Source organism: Charadrius vociferus, unplaced genomic scaffold (assembly GCF_000708025.1).
Source record: "Charadrius vociferus isolate BGI_N301 unplaced genomic scaffold, ASM70802v2 scaffold134, whole genome shotgun sequence".
Taxonomy (NCBI): Eukaryota; Metazoa; Chordata; class Aves; order Charadriiformes; family Charadriidae; genus Charadrius; species Charadrius vociferus.
In genome coordinates this window covers 1,765,720-1,789,162 of record NW_009648333.1, presented here as the reverse complement: position 1 = coordinate 1,789,162, position 23,443 = coordinate 1,765,720, and the positions used below count along the sequence as shown (strand labels likewise).

Genomic DNA, 23,443 nt, shown 5'->3' with positions numbered 1-23,443 from the left:
CCATGTGTAAATAATTTGCACTAAAATCCACACCCAGTCCACAGAAAGCACGCTAGCTGTGAAGCATGGTGGCATAGCAGTGGTCAAACTGAAAATTCCCACTTCTTCAAGAAGAATATTATCTCTGGCAGATGTGGCTTGTGTTGTGACAGGCCTGAATACAGTTTTGATGTCTACAAAAATGTACAACATCATGCTGTTGTGTGAATCATGTGACCATTTGGCAGTCTTTTAATTTAGGTGTAAATTTTGGCCTGAACTTTCATTGCATATTAGACTCATTTGGGCTCCAGTAGCATGACTGATCTATGCAAAACTAAGTGGACATAGCTTTTAAATTATTCCAGTAAAGGTTTATGAGTGTATTACATCAACGAGAAAGGAAAGGAAAAGGGCTGTCTGCTGTTTGCAGTTGTTTACCTCGAGACAGTTTTCTGAAGACTTTGCTCACAGAACAGTAGCATAACAGTTTATGCCATATGCCTTTGACATGAGAAAGATACCGCTATTTTTAAAAGTCTGGAAAACTGGCAAGTCAAACAAAATGTGAAAATAAAAATGGTAGATTCACAATTTATCATTCCTATCAATTTTCTGTGTCTACTAATACAACATGAAGTTAGAGAACAGGTGAATTGGCAGGTCACTGTTACTACTCCAAAGTACCTTGCAAACAGAAACTAATTAATGTAAGAGAGAAAAAAAAAAAAAAAAGTCTACTTCATGTCACCTAAAGAAATGCTGCCATCAGTAAATTAAAAATGTATGGCTTGAGCTGCATAGCATCTGCCTGCCTAAAGCTACATCTGTAAATAGTGTGGAAGACCAGAGAACTGAAACGATGGATCACAGATGGGTCATGAAAAGAATGTTAATATTAATTATACAAATCTAAGCAATGTGCAAGCCCTGGAAATCTGAGAATAAGCCTCTATTCTTAGAAGAAGATTTGTCCTAGATTACACCATTTAATTTCCTTGATTGACAGTTAGGAGTTACTACTTGGTGATAAAAGTTATATGTAGGAGTATGGAAAATAATTATTATTCAACATTTGTTCGGTGTTTATTTCACCTCTATCTCTTTATCACTAGCAACAAGGAGAAACAGACTGACTAAAATGAAAATTGTACCTCAATAAGATGGAACTTTTTCTCAAGTTTAAAAAACATTGTTCAATTTTTTCACTCATTTTTTCTGGGCCTTTCTGATTTCTGGTTTTAGTCAAAACGAGAAGAAGGGCTGGAGACAAAAGGAAAGAGCATGTAGGTCAACTTGAAGGAGTTCTGACTGGCACTTAGTGTTTGGTCTCTTGCTCAAAAAGGACTTTTAAACATATCTAAGCTTGCCTATATTTGGTTGTATGTATGAAATACTTGGATAAATGACTAGTTATTTTTCGTGCATAGTTACTTTTTTTTTATTGCCAGTTCATATTTTAAGGTACTTTGGGGCTCGCTTTTTAATAATATGAGTAGGATTTTTCACATACATTTAATCGTCTTGAGCGGGAACTTTTTGTCCTGCTACTTACTCAGACTTTGGTGGTAATTCTACAATTTACTTATGTACCATTTCCCATGATGTCACACTGAATTATTAAAAAAAAAACAAAAAAACAAAAAACCACAACACCTTTGTCTTAAACAGACATTTTGTTGGGCCCAAATCCTATTTTCTCTTGTCATAAGCAGCATTTTCTTCTGCTTTTTATTTATCACATGTTTGAATCTTGAGTTGCCTGTCCAGGGAAGATCATTGCGCAGCTTATGTACTATTTGAGAATATTCTGTAAGTAAGGATGGCTTTAGCCAGAAGCGAACTGGAGCAGGACTTGCTGAGGGCTGGCAGACAAAGATGAAGATGTTTGATATTGCAGATCATGTGGAAAAGTTAGCAACCAGCGTGGCTCCAAGTGGGTCCTGGTTTGAGCACACTGGCCCCATCTGTCTGTAATCACTGCTGCTTCACTCAATAGAACATCTCATACTGCAGAGAAAGAGAGTTGTGTTGATCAGCAGCAAATGGCTGTCATGAAAATTACTATGTCTGCTCTGGCCCATTTCTTTTTAACTTGGCAGCAGCTTTGGAAAACCCTGTTTACTGTTCTCCGGCAGGCAGATGAGATGGTTTTTTTTAAAAAAAAAAAAAGGTTTCTGTCCCTTCCCTCTTTCACTTTTCTCCTCATCATAATAACAATACATACGTACATAGACCTCTGACTCAGTCTTTTTACATTTAAACACAGCCAGGTGCAGTTTACTCATGCAGCGATCCCCTTTACAGTTCCCAAATGTCAATAACTGTTTGGTTAATTAAAAGGCATTAGTGGTCGATGAAAATTAATTCTAGTCTGCTGAGCTTTATACAAATGTAATTCATCGTATTTCTACCGGAGAATAAAATGGTAAGGCAGTGAGGTCCTGCTCGTGATATTGCATGGCACTTCTTTCTTTACCAGGCTATGCTTTGCACAGTGAATGGATCTGTTTCCTAAGACATACCTTCAATATACCGGAATATCATAGGAACCAGCACTATAATCAGTAACTGCATTCTTATTTGCACCAGTGCTGCAACTGGTGATTTTCCTAGTGTTAAAGACAACCAGCAAGTAAAAACCGGTATTCATGAAAGCTCTCGGCAGTTAGACTTAGCTCAGTTGAAAATTTACTGCATGGTCATTGGCAGGTGGTTCAGCCTTTCATCGTGAATTAATTACACCCTAGGTTCAGTCTGTCTTATACAACAGAACTACCTCTGTTTATTCAGAAAAAAACTAAGGAAGGTAATCGCATGAATGGGATAAGGTGGTGCTCTGAACAGCAACCAGGAGCAGAGAAAATTCAAAATTATCATACATTCTTCTCAATTTATCTTCCTAAGCAGTAAAATCAGAGAAAAGAGGTAAAAGAAGTCTGGTTTTGTTTGGGGATATACCCTGGAGTTTTTATGTTTGGCTAATAACAAACTTTCTGTCAAAAGTTAAACTTTTACCATACCCCTGTGAATGGAAGCTGGAATGGGATGCACTGAGATCCTGAAACTCCCAAGGAGTGTTGAACAAAACTGGGAAACCAGCACCCTCCCAGTATGCTTAAGTTTTCATTTCCAAACATCTGGCAAATGATGTACTTTTTCTTTCCTGATGCTCTATACAATTTGAATTCTACCTGAAAATGTTACTCATTTGGGCCAAGATGAAAACAGGCTGTAAGAAGTTGAAGTTGCCACCTGTACCGCACAGTTAAGGAAAACTCCAACCATTTTTGAGGTGGACACAGAGCATTCTCTTGCATGGGGTCACAAAGCAGTCTGCAACCGGTAATGAATTTTGCACAAGTCTTTGAATGAGGCAAAGAGCAAAGTGGAGCTATGCTTAGTGCAACAAAGTGCTGATGAAGTGCTGATTCAGTCCTTACTCCTCAGTGAGAGAGAGCACTATCACTCAATAGACGGAAGTGATGAAAAGGATCTCTTGAAGTTGTAGCACTACTTTGTTCTGTATTAGCACTGAGTGATGAAGGACCTTGTTTCCCTGCTGCATTACTTAACCTAATTGGAACTACGCTCTCAGCTATCTCATTACTTAATAATACCTAGAACTTTGGTACCTTCATTTTCAAACCCTAAGTAGTTGATCACTAGTTATACACTCAATTTCCGTTTCTTTAGATTAAAGATCCACCTGCATTGCACACATAGCATGCTTCACTCCTTTTCTTATGCAATAGATTCCAAAACCAAAGGCAGAGAGAGCTTGAGATTTGTGTGCAGACATAGAGGATGCAACTCCTAGAAAGCATACATAAAGCAGCTCTGCCCTAGAATAGCCTATACCACAGCTGATAGCCTTGATGTACAACAGGGGCAGATGACTCACCCACCATTTCTGTGTGAGCAAAATAGGATCCATCTCTGTGGAGCAGAGTTATAGACTTTGTGGCTGAAAAAGAATGTAAGACGTAAGCTCTTTTTTTTTTTGGCTTTTTTAACCAAATAGATAAAATGTCTCAAAATCAGAATGTAGGAAGTTGTATGCTTTATATCAGCTCCTAAACCTGTTAGTCAAAATAGCTGCCAAGGTAGTTATACCATATACTTCACATCTGCAGCTGGAGTAATTTTTTAGAAAGGTCAATGTGAGCAGCTTTACGCTCTAGTCTGATTCAGGATTTGGCCCAGAGATGTGTGTTTTTTAAATAAAGCAGAAATTGTTATTCTCATAATCAGACGTTTTGCATAATAATGTTCTCATAATAGAGCTAAAATCAATATCATAGAGTTAAACATGTTCTGGTCAAGAAATATGACTGCAAATACAAATGCTGAGATGATTAAATTGGTTATCTGCTTTCCTTTTGGAGCAACATTTCAGTGGCTCCTTTGCATGAATATCATTTAATCCCCTGCAGGAAAAAAATTCAATAACAACATCTATTCTAATATCATATCATGTCTTCAAACAACGCTGAAACTCCATACTGCTTACATTCCTGCCAGTGGCATAAACTTCTGCCTAAACGAGAACTGAGATAGCATGAAAGGTCAGAAAGTTCACTAGACATCTCTCCTTTTTTGACAGCTCTTGTTCTTATCTGTTCTGACTTCAAAAGAGAATTGCTGGAGCAGCTGAGGATAAAATTACCCGGCTGAAGGAACTACATGGTTAAAGGCTACTCCCCGTCAGCGGCAGCAGAAAAAATAAAGATAGTATTAGTCACCTGTATCCAGCTGCAAATAGTGGCCTGTAAAAGTGCCCTTCCGCCCCACAGTCTCTCACATGAGGATCCATGAGAACATCACGGACCGAGCAGAGAGGTTTTCAAAAGGTCTGACCACTCAGCAGATACAAAAACCAGAGCTGCCATGGCAAAATTTTGCAGACAGATTTAAATACACAGTCTATTTCACAGAATCACAGAATGGTCAGGGTTGGAAGGGACCTCTGGAGATCATCTAGTCCAACCCCCTTGCCAGAGCAGGGTCACCTACTTCCTGAACAAGTCATTCAGAAACTGCTGTCTTTCTTAAATCTTCCGGATGCTTAAGTTTGGACATGGAGAGACTGAGTAGAGGGTTATATCTTTGGATCATGGTGGGATTTGGAAAAACAACTGGACTGAACCACTGCATGTGTGGGAGTCTGATTGAAAGCATCAGCCAATACCTGGAAAGGGAAGTTCTCAAGATGCAGATTAAGACGTGCGATAGGTGGAAGGAGCTCCAGAAATAATGCTTAAAGGTCTCATTTTTCACTGTGTCTATCGGTCTGTCTATTTTGACATTCTCCACTTGAACAGCAATGAAATGCTTCACAACTGCCTGTGGGGCTGGGAGTCCTTTACTTTTAGATGTAGTAAACCAAGAGCAGGACATGAGCATCTGGGCAGGAAAAGACCACATTTTCTTTTAAAAAAATGTTACGTCAGTTTCAGGTTTAGAAACTGTCTGCTTTCTGTATTACAAAAGTTGCAACATGAAACATATTTTTCTTAAATAACAGTGTATGACTGCTGTCAATTCTTACTATTTTTAAAACTTGTTAGATAATTAGGAATAAGTAATGTTCCAAACAAGGGTACCAGGAGTAAAGCAAAATTCCTTTGCCTTTGCACGGGCATTGACTGAGTTGTCGATGCAGAATATAACATTGCATCTTGTTATAAACTTGTGCAAATATTGGCCACTAAGTTTTCCCATATTTCCTGGGAGTGGAGAAAGAATGGGTCTGCATGGGGCATTTCCGTGTTATAGAAGACATAATCCTCCGACATCATTGATGGATGGTGTCTCTAGATATAGTTCCAAAGTAAAACTGTACTAAGGTTGTTAAAATGCTCTCCACAATTCATACTAGCAATGAATGATGGTTTTTCTGTCTCCTTTCTTGCCATGTGTGAAATGAGTCTCTACCTCACTGAGTCCAGCTGCTCACCTGTGACCATTTCTGTTGCTTTGTATGATGGAGGCAGTGAAGAGTTGTGCTGTGGTGGCCTCTCCGCAATGTAACTACTGTGTCAAGCAAAACCACGAGATTGCCTGCTTGGATGGGAAGCTATGCTTTTCCAACTCCTTTCCAAAATCAACAGGCTGGGAATGCTGTCCTAATTACTATTTATCTTACAAGTTTTGGAAAAATTCAGTGAGATTTGAGTTTCATGCCTTGTACTGCCTAGTACTGGATGTTGCAGCAATGAGGAAGTTTTCATGCGTGAAAGTCATACCCTTTTTCTCTCTGGCTGCAAATTCCCTTCTGAAGCCTATTTTATTGCACTTAAGCTACAAACTTATGATGCTGCTGAACACTGCAGTCACAGGTTAAAGCTCCAGCCAAGAAGAGCAGTATCTCTTTGACCATTTCTTTCTTTCAGGCTGTTAATCACGTAGCTTGAGTTGGTGTAGTGGGTAACAAACTGTCAACAATAGTAGACAAACGTCAGAGCAGGCTGCTGACAGACCAGAGCAGTCTAGCAAGGGTTATCTTCAAACAAAATATGACTTCGTTTCTTCTCTCTTTGGGAAAGAAATAGTCCTCAATGACACCTACACACTGATTAAATTGGCAGCAGGTGAGTCCTGAAATGTGGTTTTGGTCAACTGCTCAAATGTAGTTTTCCTGAGTCATTGTAATGCAATACCGGTATGGCATGCGTACATTTATATTTGTCTAGCTTGTGTTTGCAAATACTAGCGTAAACATTTGCAAATCCTCGCTCGGAACTGAAACAGTTCTGAGATCTGTAAACCAAATGGAATTGTAATGTAATTAACCTGTTAGGAAGTATTTTTGCTAATGCCTTCTATGGCATGAAATCAAAAGCATTAGTACGTGCCTGGAGAATCATAGCACTAAGGTAAAGATAATTTCTCACTCTTTTGAACTTTTTTATTTTTTTAAAGGAGCTGTGTTTCGTCCTCATTATTGCCATATTTCTGCAACAGCACAACTGCACAGCTGTGCAATATGGTGACAAATTGGCCCACCATAGACAAATATTTGCTTCCATGTTTGTAAATGTAACTAAAACATACTTCACCCAAGACACTCGGGTGCAACGAGGACCCTTATATATTTGGTTGCAAAGTAATTTATTTGTACACAAAAATTAGAGGTCAATGACCAAGAATAATGCTAGTAATTATGTATATAGGAGAGTTCGCAATTGTAGGCAATTTATTTCAGCTTTAGGTGTTCCACAACTTTTGTGTATGCTGTGTCAAAGACATGAAGATATTCAGGGGCAAGAGGACACAGCAAAAGACCTGGCAGGCAGCCTCGTGTACCATGTCAAAGAAAGGGGAATAGCCCCAAATTTACTTGATGGTCCTGGTTTTAAGAGTATTTCAAAAGATATTTTCTCACAATTCTCCTGCTGAGTTACTGAGTTGAGCTCCACAGCTAGAAAAAAAGTGAAGGGTTATTGCTACTAATTAATGATTAAGACTAATCAGTTCATCTTTTTCATCTGTGCTGTAAGAGGCCAATTTAGAAGAAAAAGATTTCCTACTGTTAGAAGTAGAAAAAAAAATCTGCACTAGCAGCCTAAGAATTTTTTTGATAGGCTGTTTACATAACATCACTTTTTTTCAAGTCAGTTTGAAGCAAGATGAAGCATTTTCCATGTTAATTCAAAGGTTGAGCACCTTATTGAGCAGTTCCACAAAGGGACATTATGTAAGAGTCCCAGAGCAGGACATGGGCTCAGACCCAGTGGTCATCTAGTATTCCAGGTCATCTACCAGGCACGTTATTAAAAGTAAGAGGTTGGCAAGAATACATGGTATTTCCTCCTAATACTCTCTCATTTTATGACCATTTTCAGCTCGGAGAATTCCCTGAGGCTGTTGTGATTTAGGAATCCCACTTAGTAAAATCAGGAGGCATCTTTTTCCATGTGGCATTCGCATTCATTGCCTGAGAACAAGTCCACTGGTTCTTTCTTTCAGAAAGAAAGCAAATGTATTTTTAGATTTAAAGGTAGAGCATGAAACAAGGCAGAAGAACATGGTTATTTGCTGTCTCTCATGCCTTGGCTACATGGATTCAGTCTCCTCTCTGTCTCTTGTCTCTAACAAGCAAGTCACAGGCTCCAAGCTTTTCTAGGATACCTCCATGGTGAAGCAATGCCATCACTATAATGTTCAAGAGCGAGAAAGAAAGAAATGGAAGTGAAGCACGATGCTGAAGCATAGTATTTGGGATGGCAAGTTGAGAATCAGCAAGACTGTGTTCCACTCCCGCTCCAGCAACTTATTCATGCTGTCTTGTGACTGTCTAATTCAAAGTACAACTCCCACCACTGCCTCCTGCAGACACGATTTGTAACAAAGCAGCATCTGCTTATGTACAGTTTGTGTAGGATCTGATCCAGTAGGCATGCTCAGAGGACACCTACTGCATCAAGCCCTGCAGGTGAGACAGGCAAAGGAACGCCTTTTTTGTGGTTCCCGGAGGACATGAGTAGGAGGCCACTGTCACGTCCTGTCAATACTGAGATGCTCAGGCACACGGCCAAGGCAGATTGTTAGTCAAATTTTCATTAATAAAAGGCTTTTGCTGCCTTTGAGACAGGGTGGCACCGAAGAGAAGTTTGGAGGATCACAATTTTGGAGCTTAATTTCTAAGTCCATCTTCAGAAACCTATGGGTTTTTTGAATCTATGCCTAAAGTCTTGATTCACTCTAGTACTACATACCCTGTATACACATATTCACTGCAGTGTAAGCATAGCTTCTCTGCTATGCCCTTTGTCACTCAACAGATAAGGGCAGGGGATGAGGGTCATTAATAAATCACTCTGTTTGGGAAAGTAGCCACATTCTGTAGACTTCACAGAGGGAACAACATAATTCTGCTCTCCCTCGAGGCCCAGGTCAGCAGATTGCTTTTTCCTACAGGCTGCACAATCCGCTTGGACCACGGGCACTTAGACCCTACCTGGGGTAAGCCTGAGACAGCTCTATTCAGTACCAGTCAGTTGCTAGAAGTTGTCTTCTATCAACAGAAGAGAGGAGTTGCTAACGAAGTGCAAAATGATCTTTTCCTCGCTGCTGCTTCCATCTTGCACCTCCCAGAGTTTGGTAATACTTGAGACTGCGGTGTGCTTCACAGGTCCTTGCTAGGAAGTGCGTCAGTTCAGCCTCTGTCTCAGGAAAGGCTGATGTGCACAGATTACGCTGTCAGTGTTCAAAACCACACCATTCAGGCCACTAATGCCTGACTGAAAAATGCATAAAAACTGTTTCTCAGCTGTCTTGCATTTTATCTAGTCCATGTAGTCATTTCTACCTATGCTAAACAGATAAAAATATTCCAACCAGTGTGGAAATACTAATTCAGTGTCATAACAGTTTTCACTCACCTGCAGATGTAGGTGTGATTCCAGAAGCAAAATACCTGCTTATTCTATCCTCTGAAGCAGAAGCGTATGTAAACACAGAACAGAAATGTTTATTGTCCCAGGGCTTGTCTCTGCTTAGCCCCATACAGGGCACCTGAGTGTCTCAAGAACAGTGTCCACATTTATGGATCCTTTACAAGCATCAAGACACATCAGAGCAAGGATCATTTTGAGGCCATGTGGTGCTCTGGAGGTTGAACAGATGTCCAGTACGTGCTGATCAGACAGCCAGCATAAAAGTCCAGCAGCTTTTTTTTCTTTAATTATTGATTCAGTCTTGAAGAAGTGATAAATGTAACCATGGTTTTGTTGCTAAGCTTCCCAATGCTGAGTGTATTGAAAAGTCAAGACATCCCTCACCTACAAAAATGAGACAGCTAAATCTTTTTGAACTCAAAGCTGGTATATCACTCACAGAGGTTTAGACAGTTTAAAGTCTGTTGACTGATAATTTCAAGCTGATGTCAAATATGTATTTCAAGTCCAATAGCAGCAAACCCTAAAATATCTTGAACAGCCTAATAATAGACTTGCCTGAGCTCGGTGCTCTACAGCTGATTTACATGAGAACATGAGAACAATAAATACCAATATCATAAGTACTGACCAACACCAAGCTCCAGTTAAAAGCACACAGTCCTGAACATCTTCTTTTTGAATCAGTTTGGCTGTTCAGCCACCAGCTCTGGAAACTACCTGTTTTAACTGTCACCTAATCTGCTGAATCAGCTGAATCACTGTCGCATGCCCTGTGATCACAGATCAAAGCACTTAGGAAGGTACAAAGGAAGTGGTGAAGCGACAGTATGCCCATTCCAGTGGTGATCCAGTCGTCCTTCTAACAGCGAATTTTCTGTAACAAACAGAAACCTACTTTCCATAATCACTTGATCCCCTGTGTCATTACAATTTTTCCTATTCTTCAGTGGATTTCAGTGCGACGCTAGTTAATAATTAGTTTTCCAGACTTGCTAATACTAGGAACATAAACTGGAACTTTATACGTCAAAGGAGGTACCTACAGCTCACTGCTATTTATCTCCATCCATATAAGTGGCATTACCACAGCAAATGCTGTGGCTTTAGGTTGTCAGCAGGTTTCCCTAATATTGCTATTAGTAGGTGCAGGCAATCCAGCATGTCCTTTCCTTTTGCAAGCTATGCCTATTTGGGACTCACAGGGCAGTGTTTATGGATAAGAACAGGAGGGGAAAGTTCAGGAGACCTTTCACAATGTTAGCCCAGTCCTAGCAGAGGTCTTTGGGTTCAAAGAGTCCAATAATGCTGGAGTGTCAGCACTGATCATCTGCCAAAGAAGTGAGGAGGACAACACCATGACTTTTCCAGTGAAAGTGTAGACCTCTGTCTCTCCTTCCCAGAGTTTTGAGGGGTTGTAGTGATATATGCCCCAGGGGCTGAAGTGGTAGACAACGTGCCACACACCCTAAAACCTTCGCTTGTACTGTTGCACCAGAAACTTTTCTTAACAGCACATTGCAACATCTGCCTTCTTTGGAAGACAGTTGTTTTTGCTGCTGTCTTTCATTTTATTTTCTCTAAGGTATTAGCTAGCCCTTCTGGTGAGTAAGCTCTACATGTCCTGCTGTGTATTCACTTTTCCAGGTCACCTACAAGTAAAGAAAGATGAAAGTGAACCTAACCACCCCAGAAGCTTTCCTCCTCTTAACAAACTTCCACCCGATTCTTAACTCTTTTCCATCTCTCTAAACATTAATAAGCTACATCTTTATCGGGCTGAATATTGATTTGCACTTTGCAACCTCAAATGTTAGCTCTGCCTGAGACACCGTGCTGGAAAATATCGTAAAGACGAAGTACATTATGTCTGACTCTTCACCCATATCCCTTCTGATGCAATGTTCACAAAGGCATTAATCAGGTTTGTTAACCAGGCCTGCCCTTTTGTAATAGACGTCAGCGGGCCCTGCCTGAGAATGAGATCTGGAGCTAATTTAGCAGAAGGTGACCTTTCAGAGCAGGCCTGAAGCCCAGTGGAGCATGTAAGTGTGGAAATGGAGGAAAGGACCCACGCTAAAACAGTGGAAATGAGGAAAGACCTGAGTAAAACCTTTGGCTGAGCTCCATTACGTTGCATGTTGGGATGGAAACCCGGTCTGGCATGAAATGATCATTGCAGTACTCAGTAATATACCAGACAACCCATGGCTGGAAGCCATCATAGCGATGGGCTAGTCATAAAAATTGGTCATGAAGACAATTACATTTATTTCAAGGAAATAAGAACCATTTCTCTACTACCTTCTATGGGAACATATAGGAAATATTCATACCTCTTCACATTTTAACAGTTTTGTAAGGATTAGAAAAAAAATGTTAGTAATGTACTGAAATAAGAGCACAATTACTTTGCATATGCAGAGAAGGGGCTTATGTTCCTGAAGCAATTAGCAGGTCATGTCCCCAGCTCCAAGGCTGCCGACACCGTCAGTTTTAGTGTTCCAGCAGGACACAACTTCACTTATACCGAGGAGGTGCACAAACAGGGAGACTGGGAGCTCCAGATCCTCTCTGTTATTCAGGCTTTTGAGTAGTGCATATTTCTCAGGAATAAAATATTCCCGACTGACGGCTGTACTGCCAGCCCTGTAGGAGGCCACCCCTCCGGTCCCAGGTTAGGTGCAGGTGGAGGCCGGGTGGACACCTGTGACGGTCTGCCCTCCACTGATGGCCACCGACTGGTCTCCTGCCTTCCCTGCCAGGATGCGGTTGCTATGTCAACGTTCTCCCTGTGGCATCCACCTCTGAGAGGGAAAGGATGGAGGGGTTGTCATGGAAACCATGCTCCCCTGAAGCATCAACAGAGCTGGTCTCTTCCCTGCTTATCTGCCCCCAAAATGTCCTGCCATGAAGCTCTGTCCCACCCCAGCCCCAGCTCTCAACCAGCTCACAGCAGCTTCACCAGCTGTGCAGGGCCAACCTGCTAGGAGACCTTCTACTGTCGCAGCACTGCAGCTCACGTCTGGGGACACAGACAGTCATTGGACAGACTAATGCGAGGGACCTAGTTTCTGTTCTCCAGGAAGGGTGGAAATGGGAAGATGCTGGTTGTGCTGGTGATGGAATTGCTCAGTGCATGGATGTGGGAAGATGTAGTAGGGGATGCATGTCTCCTTGGCAGTAGATATATATTCTCAAGCCAGACTTGTATCCTACAACAACCAAAACCACCTTTTCCTCTGGAAATACTTCCTGTATTGCATTACTCTATTCACATTCCCAAAAACTTCAGAAGGTGTGAGTTTTTTCAGATGAGTCTGTTGTGGGAAGGAACTGCCTGAACCGATTCAGTAGAAAGGCTGTAGTTAAAAAATGTGGAAAAAATATTCAAAACCCCAAATATTCCATGGAATATTAAAATACATAGAAGTCCTTTTAGCATAGGTATCTGAACAGAAAACATCAAAAGTCTTGACTGCATGACTTAACAAAGCCCAGTAAATGAATCCCCCCTAGAATATCTGAGGAAAATGATTTGTTTTAAAGGATCTCTCCTCTACCACAGGCAGCATCTGGGGATTTTGGGTCACAGGATAGCAGAGGAGTTTGCAGATATAGTCTGAAGAATCAGAATACTGACACTGCTCAGGATTTAGGATTGTCAAGAGTTCACATGCATACTCTGACATTAGAAATTCCTGCTCTGACACTGACTCTGAGAAATGTATAATGAGGTCATCTACTGCTGAATCATCAAAGGGGCGGACATGGGCTCTTGCGTGGGATAAGGGACTTTGCGCGCATCTTAGCTGTTGTTATACATCTGCTGTTGCTTACCTAAGAGGAGCAAAACATGTAACTGCACATTCTATGTGATTTCACATAGAATCATAGAATCATTTAGATCGGAAAAGAAGTTTAAGATCATCAAGTCCAACCATTAACCTAACACTGCCGAATCCACCACTAAACCATGTCCCTAAGTGTCACATCTACACTTCTTTTAAATACCTCCAGGGATGGTGACTCAACCACTAATCAAGGAGACAACTTACAAAAATGCCCAGATCAAAGATTTTGAGTTATATCTTCTCATAGAGATATATTTTTATCTTATCGTATCTTTGAATACGGAACTATTGCTCTCTATGTGCTATTACTGTGCAACTAATTATCTGGAACATACTTACAGAAAACTAGAAATCATCCTCTAATTTTACCCTGAAGGTCATGACTTCATTTGTAATTGGACAGATTTCGATCATATTTCACATCGGGATAGGGCAGTTCCCAATCATTCTCAAAGCCAACCTTCGTGCTTTGCTCTCCTCTGTTTTCCCCATGTGGCACAGAAAATTGGCTCAGAGTATGACATTACAGATATGCAAACCATCATTCTTCTTCGCTAGACTTCAAACCTTTATCTCTGTGGAAACAGGAACTTGTTTGTGCACAAACACCAAATCATTATGTTCTCTGTATTATTGAATATCTGTCTATGATCCAGTAGATGCTTAAGGTAAGAATATACAGTTATTTCTGGAAATCAGTCATCAAGACCTGCCTAAGCAGAAGCTTCTCAGTTCCCCATAGATTTTCCTCATCCATTTTCAAAACCTGCCTATCCTTTTGGCCTTTGCAATGCCTGCAGCAGAGTGCTCAAATTTAATTATATGCTGTATGAAAAACTTTTAAGCTTGTTTTCATCCAATAATTTGATTTTTCCACTTTCTTCTGTTGTAAAATACATGATTCTTATCGCTTTTAAACCATTAATTATTGTACAGGTTTTAATTATGGACTTCTGTGGTAGACTTGGCTACATATAATTTTCTGAAGTTATCAGATGGATATGCCTCCTCTCAAGCCTTCCTTTCTTCCAGCAAAACACCTCATGGAAATAGCGCTGGTCCTAGCTGTAGCTCTGCTATGAATAGAAGAAACTTCATTGCAATTAAAGTACATTTATTCTAGTCCATGAACCTTTCCTAAAGAACTTGCAGCATAAAACTGGAGGTAGAAACAGCAAGATGACGGGGCCGCTAATTAAGGTCTTCAGATGGGTCCATTTCTTTAGGTGATTCAGATTTCTTAGCCTGGTGTCACTCATGCAGTGGAAGGAAGGTTTTAGGAAGGAATGAGGCTAGAGAGGTGAAATGGTGTACTCCATGTAGTGAAACAGCACGGAACAGTGTTTGGAAAAAAGGTTGGAGAATAATCCAGACAAGCCCCAGTTATCACTTCCTAACTCTTATCTACTTAGAAAAGGTAAGTTTGTTAGAAATTTTATCGGAGTAGGGAATTCAAAGACAAACTTTTCAGTGAGTGGCTTGAAAGAACGCAAGCTACTATGTGATGTAAAGAACAAAAATGAACAGACAATTAATCTTTGAAATAACCACCTTCCACAGGAACACCCATATTGACAAAAAGACTTATAATTTAGGTACAATATAGAGGATAAATTCTTATTCAGAAGCAAGAGAATGTTAATCTATTGCTATTTCTAAATGTATTATGAAATAGCTTCAAAGTAAGAAAGAACTTTTAGAAGATTTTAAGTCCGAGATCCTCAAGGCAGCAAGGAAGGTGTGCAGTAAGCTGACCACCCTGGACTTTGGGAGAGCAGACTTTGGCCTCTTGAAGAATCTGCTTGGTATGGTGCCATGGGATGAAGCACTGGAGGGAAGAGGGGCCCAAGAAAGTTGGTTAGTATTCAAGGACCACCTCCTCCAAGCTCAGGAGCGATGCATCCCTACAAAGAGGAAGGCAGGCAGAAAAGCCAGGAGGCCTGCATGGATGAACAAGGAGCTCCTGGACATGCTCAAAAGGAAAAAGGAGGCCTATAGGGAGTGGAAACAGGGGCGCATAGCCTGGGAAGAATACAGAGGAATCGTTCAAGCAGCCAGGCATCGGGTTAGACAAGCTAAAGCCCAGATAGAACTAAATCTGGCCAGGGACATTAAGACAAACAAAAAATCCTTCTTTAAGTTTGTCAGTGAGAAAAGAAAGACTAGGGAAAACGTGGACCCTCTCCAGAAGGAAACGCAAGAACTGGTTATCCGGAACAGAGACAGAGCTGAGGTACTCAATGGCTTTTTTGCCCCAGTCGTCACTGGCAAGGACTGCAGCCGCACTGCCCATGATGCAGAATGCAAAGGTGAGGACTGGGAAAATGAAGAACCGCCCACAGTAGGTGAAGATCAAGTGCGAGACCACCTGAGGAACCTGAAGGTGCACAAGTCCATGGAAACATAACCCCTATTTTCAAGAAGGGAAAGAAGGAAGACCCAGGGAACTACAGGCCAGTCATTGTCACCTCTGTGCCTGGCAAGATCATGGAGCAGATCCTCCTGGAAACTCTGCTGAGGCACATAGAAAACAAGGAGGTGATTGGTGACAGCCAGCATGGCTTCACCAAGGGCAAGCCATGCCTGACAAATTTGGTGGCCTTCTACGAAGGGGTTACAGCGGCTATAGACCATCCCACACAATATCCTGGTTTCTAAATTGAAGAGACATGGATTCGACAAATGGACCACTCGGTGGATAAAGAACTGGCTGGACAGTCGCACTCAAAGAGTTGCGGTCAACAGCTCGATGTCCAAGCGGAGAGCAGTCACGAGTGGCATTCCTCAGGGGTTGGTACTGGGACCTGTACTATTCAACATCTTTGTCGGCAACATGGACAGTGGGGTCGAGTGCACTCTCAGCAAGTTTGATGATGATACCAAGCTGTTTGGCGAGGTAGACAGGCTGGAGGGGAGGGATGCCATCCAGAGGGACCTGGACAGGCTGGAAAGGGGGCCCAAGCCAACCTCATGCAGTTCAACAAGGCCAAGTGCAAGGTCCTACTTCTGGGTCAGGGCAATCCCAAGCACAAATACAGGATCAGCAAGGAATGGCTGGAAAGCAGCCCTGGGGAGAAGGACCTGGGTGTGCTGATTGACAAGCTCAACATAAGCCAGCTATATGCAATCGCAGCCCAGAAGACCAACCATATCCTGGGCTGCATCAGAAGAAGTGTGGCCAGCAGGACAAGGGAGGTGATTCTGCCCCTCTACTCCACTCTCCTGAGATCCCACCTGGAGTACTGCATCCAGCTCTGAAGTCCCCAACATAAGGAGGACATGCACCTGCTGTAGCGTGTCCAGAGGAGAGCCATGAGGATGATTCGAGGGCTGGAGCACCTCTCCTGTGAGGAGAGGCTGAAAGAGTTGGGGCTGTTCAGCCTGGAGAAGAGAAGGCTCCAGGGAGATCTTATTGCGGCCTTCCAGTACCTAAAGGGGGCCTACAGGAGAGCTGAGGCAGGACTTTTTACTAGGGCATGTAGTGATAGGATGAAGGGGAATGGCTTTAAACTGGAAGAGGACGGGTTTAGACTAAACATTAGGAAGGTTTTCACTATGAGGGTGGTAAGGCACTGGAACAGGTTGCCCAGAGAGGTTGTGGCTGCCCCATCCCTGGAGGTGTTCAAGGCCAGGCTGGACGTGGCCTTGGGCAACCTGGTCTAGTCAGAGGTGTCCCTGTCTATGGCAGGGGGGTTGGAACTCGATGATCTTCAAGGTCCTTTCCAACATAAACCATTCTATGATTCTATGATTTCATTAATACACAGCAGCTGCTACTAATATCAGATTCCCCGTGCTTTATAACTGCATAAATGTTTTCAAAACAATACTCTGAAGCCAATTATAGGTTAAGTGACCATCATAATTCTGGATTATAATAAACTTTAGAAAGAGTTTTGTTGCATACATGTTGCTCTTTTGTTCAAATATTAATGATTCAAAGACTTGAATAGCATATGTGGACAAATTATACATACATTCACTAATTTTTTAGAAATCTTATCTTGATTTTTCTGAGGCCTGTATTTCTCTGCCTAAGATGACAATGTGGCACATACTGTTTCAAATGCAGATATTCTGCTTCTTCTACAAAATAAATGGAAAACAGACATTAATAAAAGAGACCTCGGACTAAGATTTCATGCCTCTGAAATTTTCATGTGGGAAAACCATCATTGCTGCCATCCTGCATCTAATTTGATATACTTTGCAGATTAAACACAATGGAATTTGCAAGTACGCATATTTACATGTAGGGGACAGTAGATAACATCGTTAACTCATTAGAACTAATATAATAGAAGTGGAAACATGGCACTTCCCTGTACAGTGGATCCGTACAGATCTCTAACAAAGCCCCAGCTAATTCTTCTGTTACATTTCTTCCTGGTCCATACACGGATAGTGCAATGTACTCATTTCTAGTCAGCAAATTTTAGGTCAATTTTGAAAGAAAAATTTCACAGTTAATTTGGAGTGGGAAGTCGGAGTATACCAGAAAGAGCAGTGAGCCTTTCCTGGGCAACAGCAGCAGGCGGACAGCAATGGGAATGAGATAGAATATTGAGAAATCATAAATGAGAGGTTTGGACAAAGGCAAAGAATAACGTGGGGAGTTAAAAGGGACAGACACAGGGCTTACAGCCAGCAGGACCACATCACCTACCTGGAATACTTTTGCCAAATTGTCAAAGAGGGCTTGACCGGCGCTGACTTTATGCTTGACTCCCCGGACTGTGCCGTTTTTGCTGAGGATGTTGACTCGCTTTGTACCAAACCCCCTCTCTTTAGTGGCTCTGACTAAGATGAGCAAGTCGTCCTGCTCGTTCTCGTTTTCGTCGCACTCAGACCCTATGTGTCCATTCTGCTGCCCGTCCACTTCGCTCAGCCGGCTGGTTTGGTCGGTCTCCGAGCTGCTGGCATACTCGGAGTCCAGAGAGTCGGCAGCCTCCCCATCGGCATAGACCTCCTTCAGCACCCTCCCGCTGTGCGAGGACGCGACGCGGAATCGAACCTTCCTCGACAGCCTCTCACTCTCCACCTTCATCTCACTTTTAAACATCGCCTCTTCCATTGACATAAGCAGTTTGCATTGTTCCAGCGTGGTGCCCATCGCATTTGCCAGTTTGTCACACTTAACAACAATATCAGCGCTGTTTTCTGTTGACAGGGGTTCTCATATTAAACTAAAGAGGGTTCCCAAGAAGCTACACTGCCACTCTGCTATTAATAATGGATGCATTTGTGCTATGGTTACCTTTAAACTAAAACCTGTAAAACGACCTCGTCAATTAAATATTAAAAAGCCATTGTGTACTTTTTAGCACCAAGGAAGAAAGCAAGAAAGGGAGAAATTATATTCCTTGATTAAAAGAAAAATTGAAACCCACACATGATAAGCTCAATAACAGAAATTACATGACTTTATATGAATGCAGTTTTTGTTTGCCAAGAAGGGCAAAGAGGAAGAGTTTTTCACAAGATCTGCAGTGTCAAAACTGTTTATATACATTATACCTGAGGGGAAAATTGCAAAATTCAGCACGGGAGTCAATGACGGGTACATTTCTTTCACCAAAACACTTAATTCCCCTACCAGTCAGACCTCATTCACCAAAGTTTGCTTTTTATATAAGCTTACAGAGGTGCTCTGACTTGGCGTTTTGTGATGCTGGTCTTTTCACAGACTGGCAGAGCAGTGGAGAAGCAATTAGTCACAATTTGTTGCACAGAGTAACACAGTGTTATTAAATAAAACCGAGCCGCAGCTATAGTACCACACGGTAACCACAGCTTCTGTTCAGTTTTGTCAATTATTCAAGGGTCGGGGCCAAGGGAATCCGAACAAAGGAATAGGAGAAAGCTAATTAACTGGGGCAAGGATCAAACAAAGAAAAGTAGGGTAATGTGGGTTCAACCACAGGGGAAGCAAATTCCTCTATCCCAACAAATCACAAGCAGAGGTTGGCGCAGTGTTGGGCACCCATCTCCAGACCTAAAAATAACAAACCCACACTTGAGGCTTCTGGCTATGTCTACTCAATACCACATAGTAGCGCCTTAGACCCCCCAAGCTGGTTCTGAGTTTCCATGATAATCCCTACTCGCAGTGCTGTTTCTGCATTTTCTCCATTTGAAATAAAATGCAAAGCATTCCTCAGAGCGCTATCGAGAACTCCATCCCCTTCACACTTTCCTGGCAAACTCTTTCTCTCCAGGCTCATGAATACTGAATTGCTTCCTGAAGCCTGTGACCCCCGACAGCTGTAGGCATGAAACGAGTCCCCCGATGCTCAGCCAGCCCAGAATGGTAACGCCTGTGGTCATGAGCAGCTGCAGAGCTTCAAGCATCTGAGGAGGCTTTCTGGCCAAGATTTTGGAAATGCAGGTTCAAATCTTTCAGCAATTAGGTGGGGGTTGTTGTCACTTTCTTTTGAACAAGAGGCATGAAAATACTGCTCTTCAGCCCCAATAAAATCACATTTTTTATGACTAAACTCTAAAATTACTTATTTTCCATCTACAAAATAGAAACACAAATGATTAGTGGCATTTCATAGTGTTCGTGGTTGCCACACTTGTTTCTAAAATGAGGTGATTCACTCTGTTATCAACTGCTATTATTCACACAGAAAAAAAATCAGGTAAAAATAATGTTACAAGAGTTAAAATGTATTGCTACTCATCTTTCAGAGAAGAAAAACAGTTTGTATCAAAGTGCGTACTAATATTGAATACAACTATAAGCACCCTGTGAAATTCATTTGTGGGAGGGGGGGAATCCCACTGTAATATAGCTCTTTGGCTGCACGAGTTTTGACAATAAATACGGTTCATTGTTACTAAAAACTGATTACTGATTTAAAAACCTGCAGCAATGAACCTTTTTAATATTCTTTATTTTTTAATTCAATAATAAAACCCAAATGCTTTGCAATCAATTGCCACAGATTAAGAAATCTGAGCTTCTATAACAGAAATATTTTGCACAACACTTTTATTTTTATCTCCTCCGATTGATGCTGTATATTCTTTAACACAGAAACCATTTTACTCCTGTTGCAGGCAATGGGAAAGTTTATATTGTCTGTTGTGCAAAGGATTTGATGCTAGCCGAGTTATTCAAAAATTTAATGTAGCACTGAATAAATGCAGAATTAACCACTACCACATTTTAAAAACACTCCAAATACTGTTAGCATCTTGTTAGTAGGAAATTAGCTCATCGTTTAGTTTCATGGCAATTCCATTATTCATTGGGAAATATTTTTATGCCTGGTTGTGAGAAATGAGAAATGGTATGCACAGTTTTCTTTGCAGAAAATTAGCTAAGCACAGTGGAGAGTGCCCCTTGACAGAGGCGTTTACACACATAAGATTTCATCTTGATGTTCCAGCTGTGGGCCTTCTCTGAGCACACACGACTTTGGTGGTAAGTGCATGTTGCCAGCAGGAAACAGATAACAGACTCTAAACCGCTTGCATTCATGTCATAAGACATTTGAGAGTTCAAAGACCTGAAACACACATATTTGTACCATCTCTGGGTTCATGTTCTCCACAAAGGCAGAAAGGATGGGACTTGACTAAGCCATCTCTGTCCCTCCTGTAGAATAAAATTCCTAGTAAATGCTGGCACTAACTCCACATACCCAGTTTGATGCTGCACCCTGCCAGCCATTATATTTCTGTTTATCATTTTCTAGGTTCTCTAGACAAACTTCTCTTCATTCAAAGGGTTATTTCATTTAATGAGCGGTATCCATTAAAAGCTAATGTGGCGGGGCTTTGCAGTAATGAGATATTTCTTAACCATAATTATGGTTCTTTCTGAATCATTTGGCTATTGTTAGTTTTTGTTTCTGCTTAGTTTGGTCCTAATGTTCTGTCATTGATTAATTTGAGGTCACGAGGTCCAGCAAGCACAAAATTGAAGCACGCAGAGAAAAAAGTTGTCACTATGGAGATTCCTCCTGAATAGAGAAGCACCCTGTAAAAAAAAAAGAAAAACACCTGGAAAGAAGATATTACACCCATTGCCTCTTCCTTGACTCCGTTCCATCTCACAAGGAACTGAACCAACCCATTACCTTGATGTTGCTGCTAAATAATGTGGTTTCCAGTAAATTCCTCACATTTTATCACGTTCAAATTCATCACTCACTTGAAAGGAACAAAGATGATGATGATGCTTCAGCTAGTTGTTGAGTTCTGATGCTTCTTCTTGACGCAGAGTCAAGATAACAGTAGCGGATGAAGCCCAGGGGATAGACACTGTACAACGCAGCCTGAAAAACACCCGCTCTGAGATAGGCATCTGAGAATCTTCCACACTCCATGCAGGAAGGTGCCTGCAGAGGGTGGTTCATCACATCTTTCTTCCATGACAGAGAAAGCAGAGAAAGTGCAACTAGTAAGCTTAGTCTGAATACTTACTTTTTAGATGACCAAAATTAGGTCAGGTGAGCCAAACTCTTTAATACTTTTAAGATGAAATCTCTGAACTAAGCTAAAGGAGCAACCACAGTATGCCAAGCGAGACCCTTATAACTGTATCCAGAAGGAAAAAAAGAGCAGAAGAGAATAGAAGGAAACTCTAGTCTCATTTACAACCCTGACATAATTTCTTTAATATGTAGGTGACATCTAGCTAGCAGAGTTCATTATACGTGTATACATATATATACTTCAAAAATCACAACTTAATAACATTCAACTGTAGCAAAATGCTTAAAGAGTATCTAGCCATGTGTGTTAAGCAGCAGAGATTGTCTGCATTTTGCTGAAGAAATGTAGAGTGTACTATTTGGAACCACTGGAAAAATGGACCTCATGCCATTCCCATTTATAAGAGAATAAAAAGGCAAGGTATAAAGACCTTTTAGAATTGGTAGCATCAAAATAGCAGCGAAATGAAACCCAAATGATGAAAATGAGATTTTTGGAAGAAAACAGATATCCAAAAAAGACATAAACTGGGTTGAAATCAGCAACTGCCTTCTTCATTTCTGACCATATCATCATATTCATACAGCAGTTTACCCTCTGCCAAAGCGTTATACTCTCTGTTTTGATGCACAGTGTAAGTGGAGCCATTCTGTCTTATGTATTTGCAGGTTACTAAGTATATATAGCAAATCTGTAGGCTGACTTGATACCATTCACACTGGTGTCATTCATCATTAGACAGATGGCATGAATTCACGGTGACTTGTCTTGTGATACTAATTTTTCTTCACTCTACAAAGTCTCTTTGCAGCTGCCTCTAAGTTTATTATGCTGGTAGTAATCAGAAGCATATTCTCTAATCTCTAATTGTTAATGCACAATTAACAGAGCATTCATCAGGACCCAGGTATTTGAGAGCCCTAGAGTTCCCATCTGTTGTTGGTAAGTGGGTATTTTGGTTTGTAAAAGCACATGTGGACAGATAAGTTGTTTATTCTGTTGCAAGTAAATAAAGTTTGTGAACAACATGCTCTATGCTTTAGAGATTACAAGAACAGGTGATTTGAACAGTGAATGCTCAACAAGTTTCTAGCTGAGACAGATTTAGTGCATTTCCCACTTGCTCAGAGAAGGAATATTCCCATTTGCTAAGCTGACTAAACGTCTGTCTACTTTCCTGCAGGTCCAGAATAACATTTGAACTGCAGCAAAGTTCAGGAGGACACACAGAGCATGTTCGGGTACCCACCAGGGAACTCTTGCATCTGGCAGTCGTTTGTCAGGCGTAGCAGCTGCTAAACAGAAAACTACTGATGAGAACAGACCGAGCACACTGTTTCTATTATAATGGCTAATTATTCACATGACGAGTGCTTTACACTGCCATTTCATTTTATTTGTAGATTTCATTTAACTTCTGCAAAACAACCGTCAGGCAGAATGGCAGGGCTTCTGCGTCTATATTTCTGTTAACATTAGTGAGTTGGGTGTGTTGATTCTTCAATTTATATAATGAATGAGTTAAATGAATGAGGACATCAACACATGCATCTAGGCCGTGCATGCAAGTGCACAAGGAGGTAAGAGGACATATGGGATCTTCCTGCTGCCCTTTTTGCCAGGGGTAGCAGAAAGCCTCCATTTCCAAACTCTTTAGGGAGAAATGCCCTATATTGCATCTGGAAAGGTAGGCAACGGCTATCTTTAACTTGAAATCCACAGCCTTTTTCTTGAAAATGGGCAATATTAGCTAAATAACAT

General features: G+C 41.3%; 1 protein-coding gene across 1 annotated transcript in view; it reads right to left on the bottom strand.

Moving 5' to 3' along the window:
• Window positions 1–18,296, bottom strand: part of GRXCR1 (glutaredoxin, cysteine rich 1) — a 43,114-nt gene extending 24,818 nt beyond the window's left edge. The window contains exons 1-2 of the mRNA XM_009884960.1: window positions 17,901–18,296; window positions 16,520–16,522 (exon numbers count right to left, since the gene is read on the bottom strand). Of these exons, the coding sequence (XP_009883262.1) occupies window positions 16,520–16,522; window positions 17,901–18,296 (399 nt within the window). The remainder of the gene's footprint in view (window positions 1–16,519; window positions 16,523–17,900) is intronic.
• Window positions 18,297–23,443: the final 5,147 nt, after the last annotated feature.